We start from the raw sequence: 18,343 nt of genomic DNA on the forward strand, positions 1-18,343 counted from the left end.
GGCCTAGAATGATGTATCAAATGATTATTTACCCTCCAGGAAGACATCCTATTCATAATGTGCCCACTTTGGGGTTTTGAGTTCTAATCTAGAACCGAAATTGAGTAACAATCATTGATTCACCTAAACAGTGCAAAATCAACGCATATTCATGATATTTAATCAAATCCAGAGCACACCTTCCTTATCTGAATACAGTCAGCACTTACTGTCTACTTTAAAACATACAAAAATCTAAGTAAAATGAAATACAAAAACAAAATAAGAATCACAGGATCGTTTTTTTCTTCATTAAACTCATCTCCATCGAGAAGACATCTCGGAGATTCATGATTGTGGAGGCATGTAATTCCACAAGGAATTTCAACCATAGAGTGAGTCTAAATCAGATTTTTATTACAAAACAAAACAACATAGGAACAACTTGCACATCATCGATCAATGATACAGAATCAAAGAAATATATCAAACTAACCTAATTAACAAAACTCACAACACAGAAACACCGTAGAAACGAAAGTATTATTAACAAGAAAGGAAATTTACACGAAAATATACTGAACGATGTACGATTGAGAACGCAAGAAACTTGAAACTGAAATCGCGACAAAACCCCAGCTCTCGCGTCCTCTCTATCTACTCTAAAGGCATGAACCGAAAAGTATCTCTAAGTGTGTCTGTGTAAGTGTATCTGAAAAGTGTCTCGTTTCTATTTACAAAGGCCCCTTTTATAGGGTCAGAAAATGAAACAAAGAAGAAAAAAAAAAATCTGGAAAATGAGAAACCTTCGCAGCTTGAACGTTTAGCTCTCTGAATCAGATGGTCACCAATCCTCGCCTGTTTGATCTCTTCTTCAAGCCTTCCGATCAACTTGAACTCCGGTCAGCTCCTCAGAACCTCTGGTTAGCTCCAGGTCAATGGCATCAACCATTCTTCTTCTCACTTGAACCCTAGCTCGAGGGATTCTTTCTTTTCTCTTCCTCCAAATGAACTACTCGGGCAGCTTTTCAAATGATAATGAAGATAGCAGACCCCTAAGGCAACTTCTCTCAAAATGCTGTGTATCACTAAATCAGCTCAAATCAGCCCAATTGGTAACGTGGCAGCAACAACGTCCAACATTCTTCAATCAGCGTCAAATGAAAAAAAATTGCCAAATGCTGCAGCGTTTTGCCTTAGCCCATCAACGACCCAAATTCATGTTCAATGGAGTTTGTATCTACAGCTCAAAATTATACAGAGTCAGGCCAATCTTTAAAAAAAATTGTGTTTTAACAACTAAAAAAAATGGAAAAACTATTTAAACAAAAAATTAAAGAAATGAATTTTTTTTTAAAATATTTTCTAAAAATCCTAATTTCCTATTTATTAACCAACACTAAAAAAAATACTCCGAAAAGTCTATTTTTAATTACAATTTTATAAAACCTAAGAATTTAAAGAAAAACCTAAATTTGTCCTAATTCTAAATAATTAAAGACTAAAATACACTAATCTAGACTTCTAAACACAAATAAAGATGTAAATTCTGAGAGTTATCAGGGACATATAACACATTATTTATATACACAACTCCACCATTTTTGCACCTGATTCGGATTCTCCCGATTCCTTCCGCCATTACTGTGTTGTCATCTGCAAATTTCACATTGCTTCTCACTCTTTGATCAAGATTCATCAACCATTCTTTTCTTCCAGTAATGTGGTTTGAACACCCTGTGTCCAAGTACCAAGGTGACTCATCTTCTGCATGACTCATCTCAGTGGAAAGCAACACGTGTTTCACTTGATGGTAACACCCTTTCGGTTTCTACATTACCACCTGTTCCATTTGAAACCATCACCACTTCTTCGACACCCGTTTGGTCTGAAGGTAACACTTCTTCTTCATCAAAACTGTTCGGTTTTGCTCAATTCCAGTTCGGTCAAAACACAACAATTGTCCGGTTTCTTTACCGACACCCGCTTGGGTTATGAACAACACCTCTTCTCCGGCCACCGTGCGGTCTGAAGACAACCCATCTTCTACAGCCACTGCTCGGTCTGAAGACCACATCCACTCGGTTACCTCTTCTACAACATTTGAGGACGACATCCATTCGGTTTCTTCGCCCTTCTCTGCATGATCTATCTCCTCCGTATACAATGTGACATCTGGGCACTAACGAGGGAGGGAAGTGATCGCCGGTGCAAGAGGCACGGTGCAGGGGGCACATACAAGGAGCGACTCTTGGCAGACTTCCAGTGGAAGGGGCACATGGACGAATCGAACATGCACCGGAATGAGAGGATCTGGAGACTGTATAGGTATGAGACTATACAGTTGAAAGATAGCTTAAAGGAATTGATTTGGCTACCCATATCACCAAAATGCATTTGCTTTTCGGTAGCCTAACCTATAAGAACTCCATGGTTAAGTGTGCTTAGCTTGGAGTAATTCTGGGATGGGTGTCCTTCTGGGAAGTTTTCTCTGAAAGTGTGTGGGTGAGGACAAAGCACACTGGAAAGCCTCGTGTTGATGTGTGAGGGCAGTCAACAGTCCTTGTAAGTTGCCGGGGCGTTACAGATGGTATCAGAGCCTAGCCTTTCCCAGTATGGTGTGGTTCGAGGACGAACCAGACGGAAGCTGGGCACATGGACGAATCGAACATGCACCGGAATGATCGGTAGCCTAACCCATAAGAACTCCATGGTTAAGCGTGCTTAGTTTGGAGTAATTCTGGGATGGGTGACCTTCTGGGAAGTTTTCTCGGAAAGTGTGTGAGTGAGGACAAAGCACACTAGAAAGCCTCGTGTTGATGTGTGGGGGCAGTCAACAGTCCCTGTAAGTTGCCGGGGCGTTACATACAACACGTGTTTAGAGAAACATTCTTTCTCAAAACTTCTCCAAATTTCCTCACATTCATCGTGTCTTGCTACGCTCATCAACAAGACAAGATAGGACTCTGAATCACATGCCTCTTGTGCAAGATTCGTTGTTTCGTCATTCTTGGTCTTCTTCGCGTCTTCATTGTGCCAGCACTCTGCAGAGTAGTGCCTGAACTTGTTACACGTGTAGCATTGAACACTTCTTTTGTCTTTTCTTGCTCTGCCTCGAAACTTTCTTCCTCCTCTGTTGTTTCCCTCATTCTGCTCACTATCATCGTCTTCGTCAATTTGTTCAGAGGGTTTCGTACCTCTATCACCCGTTCGGCCACCGCGTGTCCATCCTCTTCCTCTTCCAGCTCCTCGGCCTCTGAAGCTTTGATTACTTCTAGCTAGTAGCGCTTGAACCGAGTCTTGCATCGCACCACTCTCTGCATTTTTCCTTTCAATTAATCGCTGCTCTTGCGCAACAAGCGAGTTCTGCAGCTCCTCAATTTTAAGCATCTCCAAATCCTTACACTCCTCAATGGTGATCACAAGATGATCATATTGTGGCGTCAGTGTGCGCAGAATTTTTCCGATTATTTTTCTGTCTTTGACAACCTTTCCGCAAGATCTCATATCATTGACGAGGGCTTGTATTCTTCCCATATACTCCATCATTGTTTCGTCTTCACCCATACTGAGAAGTTCATACTATCGTTGAAGAGACTGTAGTCGTATCTTTTTCACTTTGCCTGTATTTCCATATCCTTCTTGAAGGATGTCCCATACTTCTTTCGCGGTTGCAACTTTCGAGACTTTTTGAAACATATCCGGAGATATGCATTGATGCAATAACATTCTTGCTTTGCAGTCAAGCCGTCTGTTCTCCTTGTACTGCTTCTTCGTTTCTTTTGAGACACCTTTCGAAGGTTCTTGAAAACTTTTCTTTACTACTTCATCAATTTCTTGAAACCCCATGATGACATCCATCTTCACACACCAGTCGTCATAATCTTTGCTATCGAACACCGGTAAATTGCTTTGGATTAACCCTGCCATGACTTCTTCTCAGAAACTCTTCTTGAGACGCCTTCTTGAAACTCTTCTTAAGACGCCTTCTTGAACGTCACTGGACTCTACCAAGTTTCACGATCTGGCTCTGATACCACTGTTGGCGCAGCGTGGTGTGTGTAGATGATGAAGAGAATGAGAATAAGAAAGAAAAGGGGCCAGAGGATGTAAGACAGAGAGAAAGAAAAACGAGCATTTATCTCATTAATCGGAATGGGTATTTATGCAGATATACTGACGTTCAATTAAAAGGAGAGTTAAGGTTTAGTTTTATTTCCAAAGAACAACTGATTGCATTATGAGGTTATATCTAGGCAATTTAATTTATTCTCATCCCTTTAAGTTAGATCCAATCACGAAAAGGATGTGATTTTTTCAATATATGCTCAAGAAAACTTGGGGAAATTATTGAAAATAAGACAGAGACATCATTTTCATCGTTATTCTTATTATTATTATCATTATTATTATCAGTTGTTACAACCGAAGAAAAGTTGGAAGTGATTAAGCAAAAGGTCTTTGGTCTCTGCAATTCAAGTTAGGACCATATGAGAGCCCAAAAACGTCACAGTATCTCTTATAAAACCCTATCCTATCACCTGATGCTGGAGTAGGACCTTTCCCACATTCAAGACCACCATTGATGATGTTCGTGATCACACCAAAACCTGGGACTCTATTAGCTGCCTTGTCAGCAGCAGATGGGTTCCACCTGTTAGTTATCACATCATGGCATGAGGGTTTATTCCCCTGTGGAGTCATCCAGAACCATAGAGCTGTCTTGAATGATACCACTGCATCTCTAGCCACCGAGTCTGGGTTGTTTATCAAGTCCACTCCCAGGGCACTTCCAGCTTGATTATAGTTGTAGTTGCTGTTCCTCAAAAACATCAAAAATCATGAGTACCACATTAATTCCATTGCTTCAAATGAAAACTGTTATATCTTGTTTCAATGTACTTACTGGGTCAGTTGAATCGGCCCCCGACCATAGTACCATTTTCCTGCGGGACATGGTGCATTCCCATCACAATACCTGTTGGATTTATCTCTTTCTGTCACAAAGCAATAACCCCATGCATATGCTCCATCTGGGGAACTTGGTGCTCCTCCTACATCATGCATCAAACATGTTTAATGTATAATGTTGTTGTAACATGAGACAATAGTCAAAGGAAGTGAAAAATGAATGGTAAAAATAAACCTGTGGTTTCATGAGAGGTTTGAGCCAGGAAAGCTGCAACCTCTCTCTTGCGAGTGTTGAAATCACCGGTGGTTCCAAAAGCACCGAAGGATCTAGCGGCGGTGATGAAAGCGTTGTAGCTGTAGAAACCCTTGCCCTCACAAGCTTGATCATTTCGGTGTTTCAGTAGTTGATCGAATAGAGAAGCACTGATTACACTTCCAACATCATCACCAACAGCACTACGAAAGTACGATGAGCTTATTACTAGGATGTAGGCTAATGCAAAGGAAAAAATGTGTAACTTCATATCTGCCTTTGTTTTATGTTATGAATATGAAGTTTGTGTGTGTTAGTTGATGAGGCTGAAGGGTATATATAGTATAAAATTTCAGAGTCTTTCTCTTAATATAATGATCTCTTTGGAAAAGTAGCGGTGGATTTTATCAGTATACACTGTTTTTCGTCTCTTTTTGTGCATGAAAATAGGATTAAAAAAATACTCAACCCACTTGCATTTTCAAGAAAAGAAAGAGTGAAATACAGAGACATATGGAGTAAAATTGAGCTAATTGGGTTTTCGTTAGTTTGTGAGGTTTAGTGGGTGAAAGAGACTTCTTCAGTGCTATTTTTTTTTCTTTCAGAAATGGTATTTCGACGTGGAAGAGTTATCTATAACTCTTGATCTGAATATTTTAATAATAAAAAAATATAATAAAAGGTATGTTTGCAACTGAATGTTATAAAAATCATTAAAATTATAGTAGTGAAAGTTATCATACGGGTGAAAAGAAAATAATGGTTGGGAAAGAATGCTAGAAGTGGCTTTTAAATTCAATTTCTTAAAATTAGTTTTTAAAATGAAATTTTCATTTCATTTATATATTATAACTTAAGTTTTATTTTTAGTTTTATTCTTAGTTTTATTTTTAGTTGATATTTAACTTTTAACAAAGTATACGAGTTTTTGTTTCCTTTCAACCCTTATTTCATTCATTAAATAAAAATAAAATATGTTAAAGAATGGAAAAGAGAGGAGCGAAGAGGTATGGGGGAAACTTTAGTTTGATTGTATTTTGGTAGGTTTGTAGGATTCAGTTGTGTTTGTGAAATTTTAGGACAAAAGAGGTCTACTTCACGTTCTGGAAATTTTCTATTCCACTCCTATGCTAAAAGGAAAGAGAAAATACTAAAAAATATGTCAATTTCTTACATTTTCAAGGAGAAAAAGAAGGAGAAATAAAGAGTCACAAAATAAATTCCTCCCTACACCTCACCTGTCTTGTCTTACACCTCTTCGTTGACAGTTTTACCTTTCTTTTTCATTTTTTTTCCGCATTTCATCTCTGAACTCTACACCCTCTTCTTGAGTGTTCCTCCCTGTACCTCCATGATCTCGTCCTGTACCTCTCAATTTTATTTTAATTTCTACTGTACCCCTAACCTATAAGACTATTTCTGTCAGTTATTCATTAGTTTTTTAAAAAATTAAATGATTCTGTCGCAACTCATAGTTAAAAAAACCCTACACCCCCTTTCTTCATTCTACCTTTACTCTTCTTGCTCTCCACCCTTCCACGATAAAGATTTCAAAATAAACAGAAGAGAAACAAAGAAGAGCAGTTCTCCTCTGTGCCAGCAGGTGTCCTCCTCCCTCTTTTGTCTTAATCTAGCCGGCGTCTAGGTTGGTTATAATGAAAAATAACAATAGACATAAAATCGATAAGCAGTAAAGGATGGAAGTGCGAAAATGAAAAAAAACACAGACCCCTTAACTGCATTTGGAAGTGCCCCTTAACTGCATTTCGAAGTGCGGTTAATCAGTGTCGTCGTTCGAACGGCGTTTATTGTTTGCCGCCCTTCGTGTTGCGGTGTCCTCCAATCGCAGTTTGTGTTGCGGTTTCTTCTAACCGCACATCACATTGCGGTTTATTGCGTTTCTGTAGAGCACTTGATTTTAATATTCAACTGGTATCTGTCGAAGACACTATACGTAGGTCTGATTTTTGAACTGGTATCTGTGAAGACACTGGTTCTTACAGGTCTGTTATACAAACTTAATCCATGCTTCGATCGCCATTGCAATTGTTTATCATGAATCTTACAATTTTGTTTCACTTGATGGCAACAATCTCTTCCGTGTGTTTGGTTGTGCCCCTGGAAGTGCTGAGGCGACAACCCTAGAAGCCAGTAAAAACCCGATGAGGTAATCGTATGAAGCTCTGACACCATGAAGTATAACTTTTAGTTAGAGATTGCAGTAACATTGTATTAACTTTCACATTCCTTCAGACGACAAGTTCCAACCCCTTCAAGGCCTTCTAGATCATTGGGAAATAGTTTAACACGTGTTGTAAGACGTGGTCAATTTTCTATTTCTTGAGCAAAGATTCCATAAGTATCTGTTGGTTTATATCAAACTTAGTATACATGACAAGTTCCAATATGTGATGGTGTTGATGAACAGGAACAGAAGCCCCTGGTGTGGATGCTAATGGGAATTCTTTTGACTTCACAACAAAGTTGATGCACTTAGCATGGCATCCGAGTGAGAATTCAATTGTTTGTGCTACTGCAAATAGCTTGTACATAACTATGCGTAAAGAAAGACGATTGAAGACAAGAACATGTATCTGCATGGTCATATTGCAACCAATGTTTCAAATTGTGTTTGGCTTGCAAGTGAAGATGAAAATGTGATTGTAGCTCTCCTACAACAGATAGTAAAGGATGTTCAATATCTGCCACTAGGATTCAGATTATAAATGTAGTTTATCTCTCCTACAACAGGTACTAAAGACGATTGGCATCAGAATGTTTGCACAGGCAAAAGGTCCCCTTAACCGCAATTCGAACTTCGGTTGGTAAGTATTGTGTTTTAAAGTGCGGCCCTATAAAATCGTGTTTGATCATTAAATTTATTCTAACTTTAATAAATAAAAGATAAATATATAAAATAATTTAATAAATAAAGGGTAAATATGTAAAATGGGAGGTGCAGGAAGACATGGGTGAGGTGCAGGGAGGAACACTCCCCCTTCTTTCTCTCTCTATTTGACACTTCTCCTCTCTTTCCCTCCTCTATCATTTTTTACTGTTGGGGGAGTCTTCTGATTTTGGAGGTTATGAGAGATGTTTGTTTCTGGGATTGACTTTCATAATGTTGAGGCAAGGTTGCAGCAGGGGTGGCGGCAAAGATCGGGCATATGGGTGGCACAGGGAAGTGCGGTTGAGAGGACTGCAGTGGATGGAAGAGTTGTTCGTCTTCTTCGTACTTGGAGGTGCGATTCGTCTTTTCCGCATTTGGGAGGTGCGGTTTGTCTTCTCCGCACTTCGGATGTGCGGTTCGTTTGTTTTGGGAGGTGCGGTTCGTCTTTTCTGGGAGGTGCATTTCGTCTTCTCCGCACTTGGGAGGTGCGGTTCGTCTTCTTCGCACTTGGGAGGTGCGGTTCGTCTTCTCCGCACTTGGGAGGTGCGGTTCGTCTTCTCCGCACTTGGGAGGTGCGATTCGTTTTATCTACACTTGGGAAGTGTGGTTCGTCTTTTCTACACTTGGGAAGTGCGATTCCTCTTCTCCGCATTTGGGAGGTGTGTTTCGTTTTCTCCACATTTGGGAGGTGCGATTTGTTTTCTTCACACTTGGGAGGTGTGCTTGGTCTCTTCCTCTTTTTCGTGAGGTATACAGAGAGATTAAAATACAAAATTAAAGATTGTTAGTGGTTAAAAAATTATTATTTTATTAAATAAAGAAGGACAAAATTGTCAAAATTGGGAAGTGCAAGAAGAGAGTTGAGGTGTGGAGAGGAATGCTCAACATTTCATCTATTATATTCATAATTTTTTCTCAAAAAATATACCTATTTATAGCCCAAAAGTTGTTTATCTTTTCCTTCATAAAAAGATTCGCCCACATCGTAAAAACAAACTCAAAATAAAGAAGGATTATTCATTTCTATACTTTATCAAAATTTTCTCAAATTGTATCATTGAAGACTACTACTCAATAAACATAATAAAAAACACAATCAAATAGAAACATCATTATAAAATAATTTAACTTATGTCTATTTAAATCATATTTAACTATTATTACTCATTACTATTTACTACATTGTTATTATACTTTTAAAATAAGTATTATTATAATAAAAACAAAAAAGTACGATATAATTTGTATTTTTTCAAGAAAAATCATTTCATAAACTATTACTTTCATCCTATTCTAAAATATTTAAATTCTTTTATTAATTAAACGTGAAATATTTTTTTATAAAAAATTAAACTATCATTAGAATCTCGTAACTTCTAAAAAAAATTCACATTTAAGATCCGAATAAAAACAAATTATTATTACCTTATGCACCTTGTCAATTTTTTTCTCATGATCCTATCATTTCGGATTTTATTTTTCAGAACACTTAAAATAAATTCGGAGATATTTTTTTCCAAAAGACAATTAGACCACTCTCATCATGAAAAAGAAATTAGGAAATTTTTTTATGGTGGTGGAGGGAGAAATTTGATAGGATAGAGGAAGCTTTTGCCATAAATATCCAAAAGGGATTCCAAATATCCAATTTGAGGAGGCCAGAGAAATCAGAAAAAAAAAAAAAAAGTGTTGAGGCAAGAAATGCTAAATCGGTGTAATTTGACATGTGCAACACCTGTTTCCCTACTGTGTACAAATTACAAATATCTATTGGTGATACTTAATTTTCAAAACTTTTAAGTTAAGATTAGGATTAAAGTGAGTTTGAATTTATTACTAAACTTTAATTAAATTTTAGAAATAATATCATTTATATATACATATAAAATTATATATTTTAGGGTTAAATATGTTTTTAGTCCCTATATTTTGGGGCGATTTTGGGTTTAGTCCATCTTTCAAATTAAGGTACAATTTAGTCCTTCAATTTTAGAAAACTTTGGTTTTAGTCTTTCAAGCACGTTTCCTTGTAGCATTTAGATTAAAACCAGAGTTTTCACCTAATTTGAAAGAGGGACTAAACTAAAATCGCCCCAAAGTATAGAGACTAAAAACATATTGAACCCTATATTTTATTAGATAGTTTAATATATTATAATTTTTAATATTTTTACATCATATTTATTATTATGTAATTAAATAAAATATATAATTTAATATTAATTATAACTTATTCATTAATTTACAATGAATAATTTGTGTTATAAACTATACATCAAAATCAATTTTTGTGAAGATAAAGTTCGAAACTTATTAAGTATTTAGATTTTTTTATTTTTCAATTTTTTAAGACAAACCTATTAAAAGATAAAACAGATATTATAAAATTATTTTGATAGTATTATAAAAACATGAAACAAAATAAAAATAAAAATATACTAACTTGATTGAATATATATTTTTATTATTATATGTGTTTATAGAATATATATATATTTTTATCTTATATTATGATTACACTTATTTAATAAACAATTAATTATAAAATAAATATTTTATTTCCTATTTTTATAAGAGAAAAAAAATAATAAAAAACGATATCACTCTTCTCAGATTTATAATTTTATCTTAATATATACTTTATAATCTCTAATTACTAATTTTATTTATTTTTAATATTTATTTTAATTAATATTTCAATTAAAAATAACTATTTATTTTGTGTATTCATTAAAGTTAATTAAATTATTTATTTTTAAGACTAAAATGATGTGTTTTTTTACTGGGATAATAATATAGGAATGCATAATTAAGATTTAATTTTTTTATAATGATTATTTTCTTAGTGTTTTATTTAATTAATAGAAAAAAAATACTAATGAATACGAAAATTAAATTCTATAAAATATATTCTCAACAGTTTTTCTTAACATTATTTTTGTGATTGTAGTTACCATTGACCTCTGTGTCTGAAAGGTTGAACTTGGAAGCATTTTTATTAACTTATCCTACACAACACGCTAGTCACACCACTTCCAAGTGTTCACATTATTATACAAGGACCAAAACTAAGAACTAATTAACGTTTTGATTCTCATCTACCCCTTAATCGGTGTTTGGTATCCTTAAAATGTGTTTTTGAGAATTAATTTGGATTTTATTTTCGATTCTTTTATTCGTTATCTGCTACACACTTAAAATAAATTAATATATAATAATTTTAATATTTTAAAATATATTAGAAAAATTAATACATTAAATACATAAAATTACAACAAAAGAGTTTAGATTGTTTGGTATATTGGCGGAAGCGTGATTTTTGTCGTCACGTAATGAGAAGCAAAATCAAAGCTGTTAAAACAGACCATCCGGCCTGATCTGGTCCGATCCACCACGAGTTGGTTATTTAGTGAACTAATCTAACTCGGCTCATTTATTAGCGAGTCAGAAAAATTCAAATTTGACCCGACCCACCACAGGTTGGTAAATAAACGGATGGTTTAAATCCTTTTTTGGCTCCTAAGTTATAAGCTGATACTCAGTTTAGTCTCCGCTTTTAAAAATGTCAACCTTTGGTCCTTAAGTTATAAAAAATGTTTCAAATCAGTCCCTGCCGTTAAATATCCACTAACGGAGTTAACTTTTTCCTTCTCTCTTCTGCTCCTTTGAATTTCTCTGAACACTAACAACTTTTTTTTCTCTCTCTCTCTCTAAATTTCTCTATTTCTCTTCAATACCATCCCGAAGCCTCCCCAGGACCTCATGATTCTGATTACGGTATGAAACATAAACTGCTGCTATTATTATTTCACTTTGTTACAAATCTTATGAAATATCAACAATTGCTATTATTGTTGTTCATCATGCAGCTTTCAGGGAGTTTACGAAATTAATGAAGAAGCAGGAAACTAAGAAATTTGAACCCAAACTATCTACAGTATCTGATGCATAACCATTTAATTGATACTCAGCTCCAAGAATCAAGTTTTAGTGCATTAGTTTAACCAATTTAGGCAATTTTGTTCGTCGATGGTGGCTTCCCTCTTTTGGTTTTATCCTCTTTGGTTCTGTTGCAAAAGGACATTGGTCCTACAATCCATGCTTTATTTCCCCACTTGCTTTTTATTAGATCAGCATAAGCTGGTTCCAAGTCGTAGAAATTGTTGATAAGAGTGTCGAAACTCTTCTCCTCTAATTGCTTCATGCCCCTCACCCTTTCAGGAATCTCAGATGAGTTTCTCAGAAAAAGAAGAAGCTGAGACATCGTCATTTCGATTATGTCGGGAATATTAGGAACGAGGAAAGGCTTCGAGTCTGAACTCACACTCTAAAAAACGACATGTTTGAAGTTCTCCTAGACGCAGAGAGCAAAGCACCCGATGCCGTTGAAAAGGATTCTGGGGATTCCGAGCTCCTAAACGACGTCGCCAGCCCAGCGATGGAACATGTTGACGACGATGCAATGCGGGCGACGTTGGAGGAGGAACTGGCGCAGTGGTTCGAGGAGGGCAGAGGTGTCCAGGAAGGGACTGACAAAGATGTCTGACTGTGGTACATCGACAGAGACAGTGTGAATGGAGATGGGAAGACCTAATTTCTGGTCGCTCGTGATGGATTTTTGAAAGAAAGGGGTGGTCGACGGTGTGGCTAGAATGGTTGACGAGGCTCCCTGAGGAGGAGCAGGTGGGTTTGGTGGTGGTGAGTTTTGAGTGAGGAGAGAGAAAAATATATATTTAAACATAAAGAAGGAGAAATAGAGAAATCCAGAGAGAGAAAGAAAAACCTGTTAGTGTTCAAAGAATTTCAGAAGAGCAGAAGAGAGAGAAAGAAAAAGTTAACTCCGTTAGTGGATATTTAATGGCAGAGACTGATTTGAAACATTTTTTATAGCTTAGACCGAAGGTTGACATTTTTAAAAGCGGAGACTAAACTGAACACCAGTTTATAACTTAGGAACCAAAAAGGGGTTTAAACCTAAACGGATTGACTTACTTGTTCACTTAATTATAATTTTTTTAAATAAAAAAAATTTACAAACTTTCTATAATGAAATGTAAACAAATTTCACTATCAAATTTCACTTCAAACATGAGTGTTTAATTAATTTTGAAAATAGGGAACTTAAATAATTTTTTCAAACAAAAAATAATAATAAATATTTTTTTATAAAATTAAAATTAAATTATGATAAAATAAAATTAGATAGATGGGTTGGTGGACCAACGTGGTCTATCACGGGTTCAACCTGCATGAGCTGGGTTGAAATTTGACCCGCATAAAAAAAGTATAATTTTTTCAAATCCTACTCAACTCAAACCCGTAATGAGTCGAGTTGACTGTAGATTGTGATCCAGCTCTAAGCAAAATATAATGTTTTGGAATGTCTCAATGCAACAGTGGGTTTAGATCGAAATTATAAGATGAGAATTTTTTATTAACTATACTATTTTTTTTTTTCAATTTTTAGTTGAGTTCAATAAAATTAATCTAAATAATAGCAAATTGATACAGTTTAGAAAAGATAAATTCAATTATCACGGACGCACGAATATATATACATACGTACATAAACACACGTATAGATACATCACTTATGTTTGGGTCCATTCCGACACACTTTAATTAACATTGAGTAATTATCAATAATTTAAAAGAACAATACTGAGTAAATCATTACGGAAAATTTTCTATACCAAAACTTTTAATTATGTATTATTCATTTTATTTAATATAAAACATTTAACTTATCTAAAACTTATAATAATCAATAAATATGAATAAAAAAATTATATGAAAAATTAAAAATACTTAAGATAAAAAATATAAGATGAACAATTAAGTATGATAAAAAAATACAATAAAAATGAAATAAAAATGCTTAATTGAAGGAAAAAAAAATAGAGTAACCATATTTCTAACACTCAACATCTCTTTTATATGAATTATATTTCACTCTAAATAATATTGATTATCCAGTTTCACTCCTAATTCGTAAAATTATTGCATTTATTCTATAAAAATTAATGTAAGAATCTTCTTAATTTTTTTTATCATTTAATATTTTAACTTCATAATTTAGATTTGTCCTTTTAAAATATCTTATTTTCTTAATAACTTCTTTTTACTTAGTACTACATCTAGTATCGTTACAATACGAGTACCTACAAAAATATAATTGTTTCATCATATTTTACATAAATTATATATATATATATATATATATATATATATATATATATATATATATATATATATATATATATATATATGTGTGTGTGTGTGTGCATGTAGGATCGAAAACCACACTTTTATAATTTGATTTTTCTTCTCTCTAAAATTTATCTCCTCATTTTTTAATTGTATTTAACTCCTTCCAAAATGATTCCAGTTCATGCCGACGTGTACTTGTTAAAGGTTCCGATGTTATCATAGTTTTATATTATAGATCTGTTATCATAGTTAAGTTTTAATTGTCCAATAAATACAATCACCTACTTATTTATCCTACTTTTGTATTTATTTATAGGTTTCAAAGTGAGTTTTTGATTAGACTGATCCAATTACAATCCAATATATCATCTAAATAAGTTTTTATCTCACTAATAAAAAATTAAATACTTTGAACTGAACCGTTACTGAAATGATAAACAACCTTCGATTTACTAGGTTGTAGTTTTTCTAAGAGTTGTCTACCTACATGGTTGACCGTAAGAACAAGACCAATCAATCCATACAGTACACATACCGTCTTTCCATTTGTATATGCATAAATTTATCCAATTACATATATAAAAATCATCATTTTAAATACAGCGTATTTTAATAAGTAAGAATTTCGGTAAGATAATTTCGCTTAACCGACTTGACTTCGAAGAAAATACTAATGGTTTAAGTTATGAAATCAGTAACCAATTATATTTCTTAAAAATTTAAAGTTACTTTAGTTATATAAACTAGCATGAAAAAAGAAAGATATAATTAACATTAATTGGTTATAGAAAAGTATTGTTAAAATCATTCATATATTACATGAAAAAAAAATATATTAATCATTCAAATATTACATTTTTGTTGAGTGACAGTTATAGAAAAATCAACAAATTTCAAAACATTATCTTAACTTATTCTACTTATCGCTTAAACAAATCATTTGTTACTTGAATGATGAAATTTATAAAAGAAAATTATTGTTAACATTTCATGTCGTAGCTTAAGTGAGGAGTATTATTTTTTATCAATCATGATAACATTTGAGCAATTTTAACATCATTTGAACAACTCAATATCTGAAAAAATTGAAAAAAATAACATAAATAAATTTATACATAAGATAGTATTATCATGAACATCAATTATGAATGTTCTAACATGGTTACAAATAAATCATTAAATAGCAAAAAATTTTAGAGACAAAAAATAATTAATTATTATAGTGATTAATTTATATATCAATTTATAAACAAAAAAAAAATGATGGGTATCTAAAATATTTTTTATTATACATACAAAATTATAATTTATTTGTGAGTTAAAGTTTAAATTAGTTTCTAGCATTAGCTATTAATATTTTAGCTATAAAGATTTTATCCATGTCTAAATTAGTTTTTAATTTTAAATAACTAATCACTATAGAAATTAATTTAAACACTATTTAATGACTAAAACCTTTAGTGTTAATGAGAGAGATTAAGTAGACTTTAATTTAATTTAAACTCATAGGGACTATTTTAAATAAGAATAATTTTTAGTTTATAAATTAGTATTTAAATTAATTATTATAATAAATAATTAATTTTATCTTTAAAGTTATTTTTTATTTAATAACTTTTTTGTAGTACATGGTTAAACCATCAAAATGCAATTAACATAAATCCAAACATGACCAGGGCTTTGACTTCCAAAACTCCCAACCAATTCAACATAGATATATTCTAATAAACTATAACTCTATCCAATTCAAACTAAAGATAATTTAAACTTTAATCCACAACATTTACAGTAAAACCTGACAAATAAGCTTTTAAGACTTCCAAAATTTATATTAGTATTAATTACACTCTCAATTCTCAATTACTTAAGACAACACAATTTCTCAATCTCAAAGAAAAAGGATAAAATAAATTGTAGTGGGACCACAACTTACCTAATCAAGATTATTATAATTGTTTGTTTTGATAGTCACACAAGAATATAATAGAAAATGTTTAACTATTTAAGAAAAATTACTTCAAATAAAAATTAGATTATTTTTAATCTGTTTATAATGTTTTTTTAAAATGATTTTATTGATCATTTATATTAAAATCATGTCTCTAATATGCATAAATCGAAATCCTATACTGAATGAAGTTAGATTCAAGAAGAATCGCATTGTTAATCACATATTTTATTAACAAAAAGTCTCTTTCTCTCATTAGGGATTTTAAGATTTTTTCCCCACCAATTTATGCAAAAGAAAGAAAATTGTATAAATTATAATTTGCTATTGCCTGATTTATATATAAAAAAAGCATACTTTCTTTTATCTACTAAAAGTTATTATTTTTGTATATCTATTAGCATAAACACATGTGCACCAGTGTCTATCTGTCTATATTTTTTAAATATTTATATTACATTATAAATTAATAATATATAAATTAATTAAGTTAATATATTAGTGGAAAATAATAAAAGTAGAAAGAAGTACATATTAATAATATAAATTACAAATATAATAAAAATATAAAAAAAAAACTTGTGACAGATTTATACAAAATATTTGAAATAACTGTTACTTCTAAAAATATGTTATAATTATATATATATATATATATATATATATATATATATATATTTTAAAAAAGTTAATAATTATATTATAAAAGGTAAAATGAGAATAAAAATTGTATACGAAAAATAAATATTCAGGTATAGATACACTGAATAGTGCAGCAAAGAACAATAACACTTATTATTTTGGATATTTATTTTGGATATTGAGTTTTAATTTATCTCCCTAAAATAAAAGATAATAAGATTTTAGCTTTGATTATGAATCACAACATAAATGATCACCGCATTGTTTTATTTCTTTTAAAATCAAACATATCTCAGTAATTTAAAAATGTAAAACTACAATAGTAACTCGAAGTAAACATAATTCTATATTAGAATTTAAATGTAAGGTTTAATTTATTAATCAAAAAGTTAAAAATCATTTTAAAAGTCAAATGCAAGATATTTAAGAAATCTTTAAGTAATTCATGAATCTAAATAATTAATCTAAATCTTAAAAACAGTTTAAGTGTCCAATGTAGAGATATTGAAGAAATTCAAGAATCTAATGAAGTAAACCAAATAACAATTCTAGATCAAATTCTGTTGACTTTGAATTTAATACGACATTTAAAACTAAAGAAACCCTGTCAGATATTTGGTGTATATATATTCAATTCAAACAACTTTTTTGCTGAACTGTGATTATTCCTCTTATATATAAATATATACGTCCTGATACGTCAGATAGCAATTAGGTAAAAATTAAAATTAAGAAGACGATAGAAATTCAAGTTACATACTGGTGCAGATGAATTTGCAGAGAAGGAAGAATATTAGTGTGATCATCACTGCTGATGCATGAATCTCCATTATCAAACATCCGTCTCTATCTGGAGCTCATCCAATTAATTTCATTTTAAAAAAAAATTATTTTTTTAACAACCATTTAAAGTAATAATAAGGTTTAATAGATTCGGAGGTCCCTATATTTGAGGGTTTGTTTCAATTGGGTCCTCCAATTTTGAAAGTGATCAATTAGGTCCTTAATTTTGTCAATTTGAATCAATAAAAGTCTTTCCGTTAAATGCAGTTAACGCCATGAAATTTTTGAACATGTGCCTAGGTGGCACCATTTCAAGTGCATAGGTGGATTATAAAAGGGTGAAATCCCTTTTAATTTAGGGATTTCACCTTCAAATACACCCTTTTAATTTAGGATTTCATTCTTTTATAATCTACCTATGCACTTGAAATGATGCCACCTGGAAGCGTCAGCGTGCCACATGTTCAAAAACTTCACGGCGTTAACTGCATTTAACAGAAAAACTTTTATTGATTCAAATTGACAAAATTAGGGACCTAATTGATCACTTTAAAAATTGGAGGACCCAATTGAAACAAACCTCCAAATATGAATAAATAAAATTTACAAAGATGATGAGTCTGACTAGGAAGCCAAGAACTGAATTCATATGTATATATAGAGTGATAGATAGTATAAAAACAAGATGCACTAAGAAATAAAAATAGTTTTCGATCCATTTTTCACG

General features: G+C 32.4%; 1 protein-coding gene across 1 annotated transcript; it reads right to left on the bottom strand.

Moving 5' to 3' along the window:
- Window positions 1–4,351: 4,351 nt before the first annotated feature.
- On the bottom strand, window positions 4,352–5,461 carry LOC106777056 (endochitinase). The gene is made up of 3 exons (XM_014664563.2): window positions 5,126–5,461; window positions 4,886–5,033; window positions 4,352–4,795 (listed from the first exon to the last, which is right to left on the bottom strand). The coding sequence occupies exons 1-3, from the start codon at window positions 5,412–5,414 to the stop codon at window positions 4,426–4,428; spliced, it is 807 nt and encodes a 268-aa protein (XP_014520049.1). The 5' UTR covers window positions 5,415–5,461; the 3' UTR covers window positions 4,352–4,425.
- Window positions 5,462–18,343: the final 12,882 nt, after the last annotated feature.

Source organism: Vigna radiata, chromosome 11 (assembly GCF_000741045.1).
Source record: "Vigna radiata var. radiata cultivar VC1973A chromosome 11, Vradiata_ver6, whole genome shotgun sequence".
Taxonomy (NCBI): Eukaryota; Viridiplantae; Streptophyta; class Magnoliopsida; order Fabales; family Fabaceae; genus Vigna; species Vigna radiata.